At 38.9% G+C, this 11,279-nt stretch overlaps 3 protein-coding genes across 3 annotated transcripts in view; 1 reads left to right on the forward strand and 2 right to left on the reverse strand.

The window, feature by feature from the left end:
• LOC118747162 (spermatogenesis-associated protein 5-like protein 1) overlaps nucleotides 1-1,575 on the reverse strand; it is a 23,492-nt gene extending 21,917 nt beyond the window's left edge. The window contains exons 1-2 of the mRNA XM_036481150.1: nucleotides 521-1,575; nucleotides 7-437 (exon numbers count right to left, since the gene is read on the reverse strand). Of these exons, the coding sequence (XP_036337043.1) occupies nucleotides 7-437; nucleotides 521-1,472 (1,383 nt within the window). The 5' untranslated portion in view covers nucleotides 1,473-1,575. The remainder of the gene's footprint in view (nucleotides 1-6; nucleotides 438-520) is intronic.
• Nucleotides 1,576-1,729: 154 nt separating this feature from the next.
• On the forward strand, nucleotides 1,730-7,195 carry LOC118746634 (YTH domain-containing protein 1). The gene is given in 4 exon segments (XM_036480491.1): nucleotides 1,730-1,889; nucleotides 1,987-2,951; nucleotides 3,241-4,319; nucleotides 4,321-7,195. Coding segments are annotated over 3 exon segments (2,238 nt in total). The 5' UTR covers nucleotides 1,730-1,889; nucleotides 1,987-2,047; the 3' UTR covers nucleotides 4,576-7,195.
• Nucleotides 7,196-8,858: 1,663 nt separating this feature from the next.
• Nucleotides 8,859-10,848, reverse strand: LOC118746635 (osteopetrosis-associated transmembrane protein 1). The gene is made up of 5 exons (XM_036480493.1): nucleotides 10,694-10,848; nucleotides 10,344-10,593; nucleotides 9,964-10,148; nucleotides 9,726-9,900; nucleotides 8,859-9,579 (listed from the first exon to the last, which is right to left on the reverse strand). Exons 1-5 carry the CDS (start codon nucleotides 10,769-10,771, stop codon nucleotides 9,368-9,370), a joined length of 900 nt encoding a protein of 299 aa, XP_036336386.1. The 5' UTR covers nucleotides 10,772-10,848; the 3' UTR covers nucleotides 8,859-9,367.
• Between the last annotated feature and the right edge of the window lie 431 nt (nucleotides 10,849-11,279).

The following is an 11,279-nucleotide window of genomic DNA, read 5'->3' on the forward strand; positions in this document are numbered from 1 at the left end:
GGATACATTATTTTTCCTCAGTTGTTTTTGTTCAATATTTCGTACAAGTAAAGCCAAATCTCCCGACACAAAGCCTTGTGTGCGTTTTGCAACCAAATCCAAAAGTTCTGCATCGATTTTCGCATGATTAAAAAACATTATTTTCTGACTGTTTTCAAACATTGCTTCGAACAACCTTCTACGCGCTTGTTCGTTCGGCCAATCAATAGTGATTTCATGTTGAAAACGTCCTGGACGACGTGCGCTACCATTTATAGCGCATGGGTCAGATGTGGTAGCAATACAAAAAATGCCAGCACGAGTATTATGGAGGTCATCTAGTAATTTAAGCAATTGCGCGCAGATTCTGTTTGAATTTGCAGCATCTGCGGTGGTCGTACGATTGTTTGGCGCAGGACACAGAAGTTCAAGATTTTCTATGATGATAACCGTAGGATCTGAAAAATTAAATTTTGATATTTCAGTTACATTTTATAGTCATATGATTGTAAGTCAGATGTGTACGTTATATTTTACATACCCTTAGGCTTTAGATTGCTTTGTAAGTGTAATGCATTATCGAACATTTTACGTAATGATGCTTCGGTCTCACCAGCATATTGTTGTAAATCTGTGCCAATATGAAAGCAATTAAAATTGTACTTGACCAAAAATGCATTTACCAGCGATGTTTTCCCACAACCAGGCGGTCCGCAGAGTAGTACGTTTAATTGAGGCTTAATACCATTCGTATTTTTTTGATTATTTCCTAGCTTCGAAGCAGCAACTAAATCCTCCAGTTCATTCCAGGCTAACTCATAACCATGTTTGAAAAATGGTGGTGGGCCATATACATTCGGTTTTGTGCCAATATGAAAATCTCTAATATGAACTTTAGTGTTACTATCCAACTGGAAAATTGCATTTTCATCTGCATTAGAACAAGAATCAATGTAGATGGCAGATATACCCAATCGTGCAGCGTCTGCAGTGCGAACAGCACATCCCACCGACAAGTATAGCGAAGCTAAGATCTGCTTTGCGGTTATGGATAATATATTTGGAAGCGATTTACGAAGACGGCTGTTGAAAAAGTTCGCCGTTAGTTCCAGCGAGATCTCAACGTGTTCTATACAATACGTTTTAATTGATATTATGTTTATTAATCTGTCCTCGATTTCTACACTGACAAACGTGCCTACAATATTGTCCATGTAACAACATTTCGCTTCGATATCACGCGGGTAAACCTGACATATTGAAAACCCGTGGGTACTCCTTTTTGCCACTGTGCATTTCACCCAATCCCCTGGATGGAAACCGCTTGCTTTAAATATTTCTTTGGGAAGTAAACACTTTTGATAAACATTGTTCTCTATTAACTCTAGCGGTAGCGTGCATAAATTGAGGCTGGTATTAGATTGCATTTGTATCTGAGCTTCGGTGTACTTAAAAAATTTCCCAATTGAAAACGTTGTTCTTTTTCGTATCATGCGTTGCTCAACGAGGAAAACAAAATGTTTTGTTTACATTCGTAATGTCAGAAACACCTGTTAACAGTGTTGCCAAATGTCAATCTCCTGATACAAACTTCGAATCATGACGAGACACTTCAAATATTTAGACGCAAGTGCTGCGCTGGCGCTTTATTTAAAGGCGTCAAATTGTATCCTATTGCAACCCTGGTTTACATAAGGGAGATAGCTAGCTTCGCGTCATCTTTCTTTTCACTCGTCCACCATTGCTGAGTTTGTCAAAGAAAGAAGAAAATTATCCATCGTTCTTGAGGTATATGCAAATTTTATTCCACGTCGAATTGTGAAAATCAATAAATAAAATATTAAATAATTGCACAAATTCTTCATAAAACTTTACTTTTGCAGTTCTTCGTACATAACATATAAAAAGAGGTAAGAAAATGCAGTAATTTCAATTGCACAGCCGTGAAAAAGACGGCTGAGTTTCTAATTTTCATTTTTCTTTTCCCCGCATTCGTGTTGCGTATAGTCACAGAAACCCAGCCATTGACTTCAGCATAAGCGCTGGCAGAGCAAACCAAGGAAAACAAATGAAAATTATGGCTGACTTGGACGCAGTGCACCTGGGCTTGGATGAAAATGAAGCAGATATTGCCGAGGAACTGCAAGATTTCGATGACTCCTTCGATACGCGGAGTGAGGCGTCTGAATCAGGTTCGGAGTCGTCGGACTCCCAGCCAAGTATTAGTTCAGTTAGCTCGGTAGCGTCGTCTGTCGCTGACAAGCGCAAGACCAAGATAAAGAAGAAAGTAATTAAGGAAAGTGAAAAGAAAGTAGGTACGAAGCGTTCTTCGTCGCCAGGTGGCGGAGCAATGAATGGCAAGAATATTGCGAGTGGTGGGAAGAAAAAACGAAGTACCGCAGATGCGTCGCATAAAGATGCCGAATCATCAGGTAAAGCTGCAGAAAGTAAAGCTAGTAGCAGCAAAGAGAAGAAGCTTCAGAAAAAGGCAAGCAGCAGTGCAAGCAAAAACTCTTCCGCTACAGCAGCCAACAGCAATGGCCCGGCAAATACAAGCAGTGGTTCAATATCAGCTCATGCAAACACCAGCGGCAATAAGAGCGAGGCTAGCGATGCTGAAGACAAGACAACATCGAAGACACCTTTCGATAGTGATTCAGAATCGGAAGATTCCGATTCAGCAGCAAATATAAAACGTAATGGACGAAAGGCGATCTCTAAGAGCGCTTCACCAGAAAAGAAGACACAAGGTGGAACTAATGCTAGTGGAAAATCTTACGATTATATGACTAAACTGAACTACTTATTCCGTGGTACTCACTTCTTCCTAATTAAATCAAATAATGCAGATAATGTGGCCATTGCAAAATCCAAAAATGTATGGGCCACATTACCCCAAAATGAAGCAAATCTTAATCAGGCATTCAAGGAGTCGCGCAATGTTTTGCTAATCTTCTCCGTCAACGAGAGTGGTGAGTCATATTTCTGGTTTTACGTTTATTGTTAATATATTTTTCTTGAGTTTTGTTGTTAATATTTGCATACATATAGGTATACATATGCATGTATGTTCGTTGCATGTAATGACATACATGTACATATAGCGAAGTCTGTCAAAGTCATTGAACCGGCTTGCACTATGCAATGATCTTTAAATCGGTATTCTGCGATAGACAGTAGAGAAAAAATAATTTGTGTTTATAATTTTATCTACAAAATATATAAGTACAATATACTAAAATATTTTTTCTTTATACTTAGGCAAATTTGCCGGGTTTGCTCGCATGAGTGCACAATCGCGGCGGGACCTTTCGCATCCTGCTTGGGTATTACCACCTAGTATTTCACCTAAGGCCTTGGGCGGTATAATTGAGCTCGATTGGATTTGCCGCAAGGAGCTTTCATTCAACTGCACTTCACATCTGTACAATACTTGGAATGAAAGCAAGCCGGTGAAAATTGGGCGTGATGGTCAGGAAATTGAACCTAAAGTCGGTTCGGAACTGTGTCGTTTGTTCCCAGAAGATGAAAAAATCGAAATGACGCCCATATTACGAAAATCCAAAGAGACTGCTAAAATGATGCGTGAGAAGGGTATACGTGTTTCCTATCGTCCACCGCGAAGCTTATCGTCACGTGGCAGCCGTGGTGGAGGTGGTGGCAGCAGAGCTTACTCGGGCTTTCATCAAGGGGATCGTCGTGCTGGTGGTGGTGGTGGTGGCGGTGGTCCAATGCGACACCGCCGAACATTTAGCTCAGGGCCACATCGTCCTTACAAACTACCACCTATTGGAATGCCACCTGGAGGTGGTTTTAAACGCTCTTCTTCGCCATATCGTAGCGGTGGAGGCCTTCACCCAGGCGGTGGTGGGGGCTCACGCGCAGGTGGCGGCGATGCAGGCTTGCCATCATGGGATCGTTACATGAATTCTGCCGAAGCATATATGGTGGATTACATGCGTTCCATGCATGGACAGCTTCCACCGTTGCCATTCGTTCCACCTTTTGCGCAACTTCCACTCTCTGCTTCCGGTTCAGGCGCTTTACCACCGCCCGGACCACCGTCGATGTATGATCAGCTACCGCCACCAGTGCGTTACTACGATGGACCACCACTGCCCGATTACCCGCCGCCTCAACCGATCAGGCCTCCACCGCCTGGTTTTGACAAAGCACCATCTTATGAGGATTTCGCAGCTTGGAAGAATGCAGGCCTACCAACGTTACCAGAGGGCATGCCGCCAGGCTTTCCAAGCTTTGGAAGTAGCGCTGGAGCATCATCACCCAACGGTGGAAGCACTGGTATTGGGGGCTCAAGCTCTACAGCAGGTGGTGGCAGTTTTTTCAAGTTCCGCCAACAATATGGGCGCAGGCACAAATAACAACGGTGCCAACAGTTTTCGCAGCAGCAGTCAACGAACTAACAATTCAAATATGATGCGTCCACGTGAAAGAGCCGGCGTCCGGGAATATCGTGGACCCAGCGGCGGCATAAGTGGCGGCTCAGGTTCCCGTAGCGCTGGTAATGATAGACATTTCCGCGCAGGTGGTGGCAGTAGCGCCGGTGCTCGTAATTATCGCGATGGCAGACGCTAAGACAGCGATGTGAAAATAAATTAAATATTAAAATACACAAATAAAGGTGTATAGTGCAGCATATGCAGTCCAGACGACTGCGTTGCAAGCCTCCTCCCACTGTGTATGAGAAGCAAATCAAACAAAGCTCGTAAGATTGAAGGTTTAAAGCCAAGTGTAAAAGAAAAAAAAGAGTGCGTAAAGATAACTGAATATTATATGATGAACAAATATCCTAAAAAGTAACCGCTTAAAAAGCACGCTGTAACCTCTTCGTGTTCGAACTTTGCAATTGAGAAAAAAAAAATGTGGTGTGAGAAAACGCGTGAGTAGATATATTTTATTCAATGTGTGGCAACTAAAATCTTAAATGGTATTTTCTTCAACTCCACCTCGATATTGGAAGTGTTTACAATTTTGGGCAAATAATTAAAAATTCATAATGGGGGATAAGTGTTCCCTCGTAAAAAAGTGTTACAATATCCTAATCCTCCAAACAAAAACCAATTGTTGTAAACATCGAACGAAGCATAGAAATGGCGTATATGTTTATCCATGTTAATATTAGACGAAACATCAATTTCCAGGATTAAGTCAACATCAAAAATTAAGACTTCAATTTATAATTGGGACTACAAGCACAGGGACTTAAATACTTGAACTTATTTTTTAAGAAACACGTCTTTGACTTCTGGTACCCTTTTCGTCTTTCTATCTCGAATGTTAAGCTTGTTGAGAAATTAAAAAGATAAAGCTACGCACACATAGATACTAAGAAAGTAAAGTCCTTTCTTGTTCAAATTCTGTTTTTGACATTTGTTTTATAAAATATCGACTTGCAGTCCCAAATTATACAAATGTATTACTTCAGTTTTTCGTTGCATCAATTACACATAAAAAGATGAATGACTAAAGTTAATTTTAAAAGTAGTACTACATACTTACATTATTAAATTATAATTACACTGCGTCGCGCGTATGCAGCGTTATCATGGTAGAAGGAATGAAAGTTGACAAACTCTTTCGATTATAAATACATGCATATACCTACATACATATATAATTTTAAATAATAGTTAATAATTATACGTATCGTAAAATATAAAAACCAACACATATGTGAACTTTATTTGCTAAACGAAGGCGGAGAGGTTGCAATAAATAATGTTTTCCCTCTTAGAGGGAAACATACGAACTGTTGTGAAAATATGGACTGTTTTGACCGGTTTAATAAAAAGACGCTTACCCAGCTTCCATTCCTCTTGAAATTGTCTGAATTATCAGCTTTCCCCAAAAAAAAAAAGAAAGAAAAAAGAATTATAATGAGTGCTCAATCAAGATAAATCATTGCATTAAACTCAATGAAAATTTATAGAAAAAAGAAGCAAAGTGTGTGCAGTGTATTAAATCCAAGCAATCAACAAGATATACAAAGATGACAAAAATTCAGCAAGAAAATCCTTAAAGTGGCAAAAAAGTGTTTGTGTTGAGAAAATTATCAATATGTTGCCATTTAAACCTTGTTCTGCTGAAGGCATTTCCGGATTTTAAAAATCTGTTGGGACTTCACCATTCAAAAAACTATCCTCTTCTTCAAATTTAATTGAAGGAGTTAATCACACCCCCTGAACTTACCAATAAGAACATTTTCGCTTGTGTTTAAACAACATAAAAAATGGACTGCTCAAAATGATGATTATACGAAAAATTTCGTATGCTATTTCACCAGTGCATCAGTTTGACTTTTGGGATTCGAGCTTAAGCGCTCTTGAGTCCCATATAGTTCTCGCATTGCTTTCAGCACATACCGCACCATAAACCATAAAGCCTAAGAAATCTATTTATGCTTTCTAATTAAATTAATTCTTGTCTTTCAGACCTTGCTGACTTCTTATGGAAATAGCTGTTTGACATTTAGCACTCGTGTATCCTGCATTGTGCAGCAAAGATTCGAAATGAACGTCAACTATGAATGTACATTTGCAAATGGGACGGAATATTTCGTAGCTGGATGTCTGAGGTAAACTGTATTTGTTCTAGTGTTGGTAAACTATTGCTGCGGAATCTTCGCACAACTCTTGAGAAAATGACACTAGCAGCATCCTTAACCAAGAAGGCTGTTTAGAGGGAAGCCCAAATTTTACTTTTGCAATGGGCAGTTACAGGGGCAGAACTCAGCGTTATGATTAAAACATTCCGTTAGACTACCGAAAATTCGCAGGTAAACCGACATAAGTGGAAAAGGTGGGAAGAGCATTTGATGAACAACCTCGCCTCTGGTGGGTGTAAGTTTGCGAAAACGCTGAAATCGCGAAACGCGATGATGAAAAAACCTGAGCTATTCTGGGTAGCAGTTCACACTGCGTTCTTTGGTGGATCAACCCAGACGTCGAGTGACTAGAAGATAGCACAACATCGGAAAGCCTAGTGCGTTCCTACCTTTCTCAATCGATTAAGTTCATGTGGCCATAGGGAAGGCCCGACGAACTATGGGGGTAGATACTGTTAACACTTTGGTTTTGGGGTGAGAATAAGTGTAAAAACACTTAAAACTTGCCCATACTTTGTCTGCAACCTACAGCTATTCCCGTACCTTAGGTGCAACCTGACCCTCGCCACGCAACAACATGGCTTCCGTAAAGTAAACAACACCATTATTTCATAGTAGCGTTGGAATGTCAAAATATTCGACACTTGCACTCCCAAAGGGCTTAAAATGTCGAGAGTACTTTTTGGAGATCAAACCTTGAAACCTAGAATTATTAAGCAAGGGCCCGTCAGGGTGAAACCTTTTCTTATTACTGTTTAACTTCTACACCCACAAGATTGCTCACCCGCCATAGAGTTTCAGTGATCTCACGACTTCTCGGTATTGGCATCCAGCAATGAAATTGATGACTTGTGTTTGTCTTTTATTCACTTATCCTGCCCGCTGCAAAATTCACAAAGACGGATAATAAAAAGTGGTTGCATACTGTAAGGAACTTGCTGGAACAGGACACCGCATAGATACATCATGAACGAGATCCAGATTTACGTCGCACAACCACCTGCTCAATAATGGGTTGAATATTGTAGCAGGCTAAACTTGTACTTATCCAGGATCTACTCCCCTATATCCAATATATGTCCGGTTTTTAGCCTTCACAAGACAGACACTACTCTTCTATTGCCCACTCAGCTAAAAACCTTTTAACTTTGATCCGACTCTGTAGAAAGAGCACGTCAGCCAAGGACAATCACTCCTTTACTCGATTGTAATTGGAGACAACGTATTGCCGATATTCTTCTGCCATACGTGTATGTTTCCTCCATCTATATTATCTTGATGGGCAAGTATTCAGGATATAATGAATTAGAGGTGTAAAATATTCATAAATTTCGACCGGTAGTTATAAAGAAAACCGCATTCAAACACCTCAAAGCTTGTTCTTCCACTAAGGGCCGGTTACTCAATGTCTGATTAGCATTAATCGGAGGTAGAAGCTCCGGTTAAATACAACGACTGCTTTATCGATCACATGGTATATTCATGATGTCGATAACGATGTTTAACCGGCTGGTAGTGATAACCAGACATTGAACAACAATTAGGGCCGGTTGTTCAATGTCTGATTAGCACAAATCGGAGGTAGAAGCTCCAGCTTAGCACAACTACTGCTTTATCGATCACATGTTACATGCATGATGTCGAAATCGTCGATAGTGTAGTGGTAGTGATAACCAGACATTGAACAACCGGCCCTTAGGGCTGTTTTATGTTACCATAGCAACACTATAACCATTAAGGGCCGGTTGTTCAATGTATGATTAGCACAAATCGGAGGTAGAAGCTCCTGTTAGATACAACGACTGCTTTATCTATCACTTGTTATATACATGATGTCGAAATCGTCGATAATGATGTTTAACCGGCAAGTAGTGATAACCAGACATTGAACAACCGGCCCTAAGGGTCCGTTACTCAATGCCTGGTTAACACTAATCTGCGGTTAAACATCATTATCGACGTCTTTGACTCCATGCATATAACACGGTTTCGATAAGGTCGATAACGATGTTTAACCGCAGATTAGTGGTAACCAGACATTGAGTAACCGGCCCTAAGAAGTTCAATTTCCTTTTGTTCTTTTTTTTTACCTCCCTATTATTAGCTCGGGATGTAACTATGTAATATTGATGCGCCTAAAAGATGCAGCGATTTCTATTCTCAAGTTACATACCTGATGACAGTATGAATGGAAATTAGGGAGGATTTAGTTTTTTAAACAATAATTTTCTAATTGCATTGCTTATTCATTCCCAATTAAAAAAAAAAAAATGTATATATTTTACAATATAGACCGCTTAGAGTTAGGAAAACTCCAACGGTTTCCAACACTAGGCATATCACAGTATAAACAGATTTCTAGCTACAAGCATCACTTATCAATGACCATGTCTAACACTTTAATTAGGAATATTACTGCCATTGGAGGACGTGAAGTTATTACTGACTAATTCTAAACGGCAATCGATTTTTCTAAAGAAAGTTTTATAACAGGCGCCAAGTACTAACTGTTTACAAAAACGTTTGGACTGACTGCTAGAACAGACAAATTCTTTTCCCCAATGTCTTTTCAGCGGCCGTATCTTGACCGAGGTTGTGATAGATGATGGACTAGCAATGGACAACATGCATTTCAAATCAATTTTTTTTCCTAAATAAAGGCATTTATTTTCCTATACACAAATAAATCTTGTTTTTTAATAAAGTTATTTTGAAGTTGCATTTTAGTATTAATAGCAAAAATAGTTCAAATACAGTCTAAAATTATTCGCTTTTATCATGCTTTTTTGATGTTATCTCTGCAGCAGTTTCTTCTAAATCGCTGTCATCGGAACTGGTAAAGCCCTCGACTTGCAATTTAGTTTTTGGTGAGGGTACCCGCGGGCATGTAGCTACAGATGATGTGCTAGGTAGATCAGCCGAGGAACTGTTTGCATTCACGTTTGTTGAAGGGCCATCATTACTGCTACGTGGATCTAAGAAAAGCATACATTAAATAATATAAAAAACTTAAACATTCACATTTAACTATTTTATTGGGCTTGAGGCCGCCAATAAAATTGTTGAATATAAATTTTTTCTTAATATAGGTGAGCAATACGCCTTAATATTAGCTACATACCTTCGATTATGGTAACATAATTACGCTCTTGGTGTTTTGTTAAAAAAAATGTGGTACCATAAAATAAGATTGGCAGGATCGCTATAAATCCGCACACAACGAGAAAAAGCATATAATCAAACTCGCGATGACAGCACTTTAAATCCTTAGACCAGTGAGCTCTTGTCCGGTTCATCTGAACAAGCCAATAAATTCATATAACCAGCAATGTTTAAAAATTCTGAACGGGAAAACTCACCGCATCTTGCATGTCAAAGCAAATTTTTCCATTATTCTTTTTATCCAAAGAAATATAAAAACCATTCAAATCTAGATATTCTAGCAGGCAAGCTGAGCATTCTTCTCCTTTGTGCTCCCTGAGACAATCTTCAAAGTCCCGTTTTTTCAAATCGAATACATACGAATGGTTATTGGAGTAACAGTCTGTATATGCGTTTAGAAAAATATATGCATAATTAATTGAACACAATTAGGGTGTTGAAGGATTTAGTCCAAAGTCGTTCCCGTACGCCACGTCCACATAAGGTTTATTAAAGGCGAAAACAGCTGTTCCTATAAAACCTCCAAATCCTGGAGTACGGGAACAGGCTAAATATAAATAATCCTATTTGCACTTGCCATCACAGTAAGCTTTCGTCCACAATCCGACAAGTATAGATTGTGTTGTAGACACGATGTTGATGCGATCCTTATCAAAATATATATCCGTACAATTCTTTTCATTTCGCAGGGCCATGTAAGACAAATGCATATCGGTAAAAGGCTCTTCGCAACCTACACAAAGGCTTACGGGCACCGAATGCTTTGTTGAACATTGAACGAATACGCTTTGATTTTGAGCCAATTCGCGCAAATATTTTTGGCAAATCTAACGAGTCATAAGACCGGGACCACGAAATAAGTTCCAAAAAATGTTAAAACAAAATTTAATGCATCGTTACAAAATGAAATGCAATTAAGAAACTTACATTTTCAGCTAGTCCGCTCGGCGTACTACTTAGAAGTAAAAGTAGGCCTGCTGCAAAACTTGCAGAGTGCATATTCATCTGAACTTCACGTACTTTTTAGGATGTGCGAAATTAAAAAAATAATAGAAAACTTGCAAATTCCAGAATGTTTGTGCATTTGGTTTTGTATTTTTTTTTTTGAGTTGCCTGCATGCCAGTGTTGCCAGACCTTCAGCATGAGAAAACGTCCCTCTTGGTCTGAAAAAAAGTCATTTCCTACCCAAAAAACGTCTTTTTCAAATGAATGTACAAAAAATTGTTCTTATTAAACTTTTATTGTTTACAAAGGTTCATATGTACGTAAGGTATATTTAAATGTCATTTCGACAGAGCACATTTAGAATTCATTGTAAACTGGTTTGAGATCGTTAATATGAAAATGATTTTTTACATACACTTGTGATCAACTGATTAAGTCATCAATATTTTGACCGATTTTGGCTGTTTTTATTTTGTTTATTTAATGTTTATTATTTTTCCAAAAAAGCCAAACTCATATAACAAACAAAATATAAATCCATATTTGAAACTTTGTGCAAAAATTATT

The sequence above is a fragment of the Rhagoletis pomonella genome, unplaced genomic scaffold (assembly GCF_013731165.1).
Source record: "Rhagoletis pomonella isolate Grant_MI unplaced genomic scaffold, Rhpom_1.0 Rhpom_scaffold_00011, whole genome shotgun sequence".
Lineage (NCBI taxonomy): Eukaryota > Metazoa > Arthropoda > Insecta > Diptera > Tephritidae > Rhagoletis > Rhagoletis pomonella.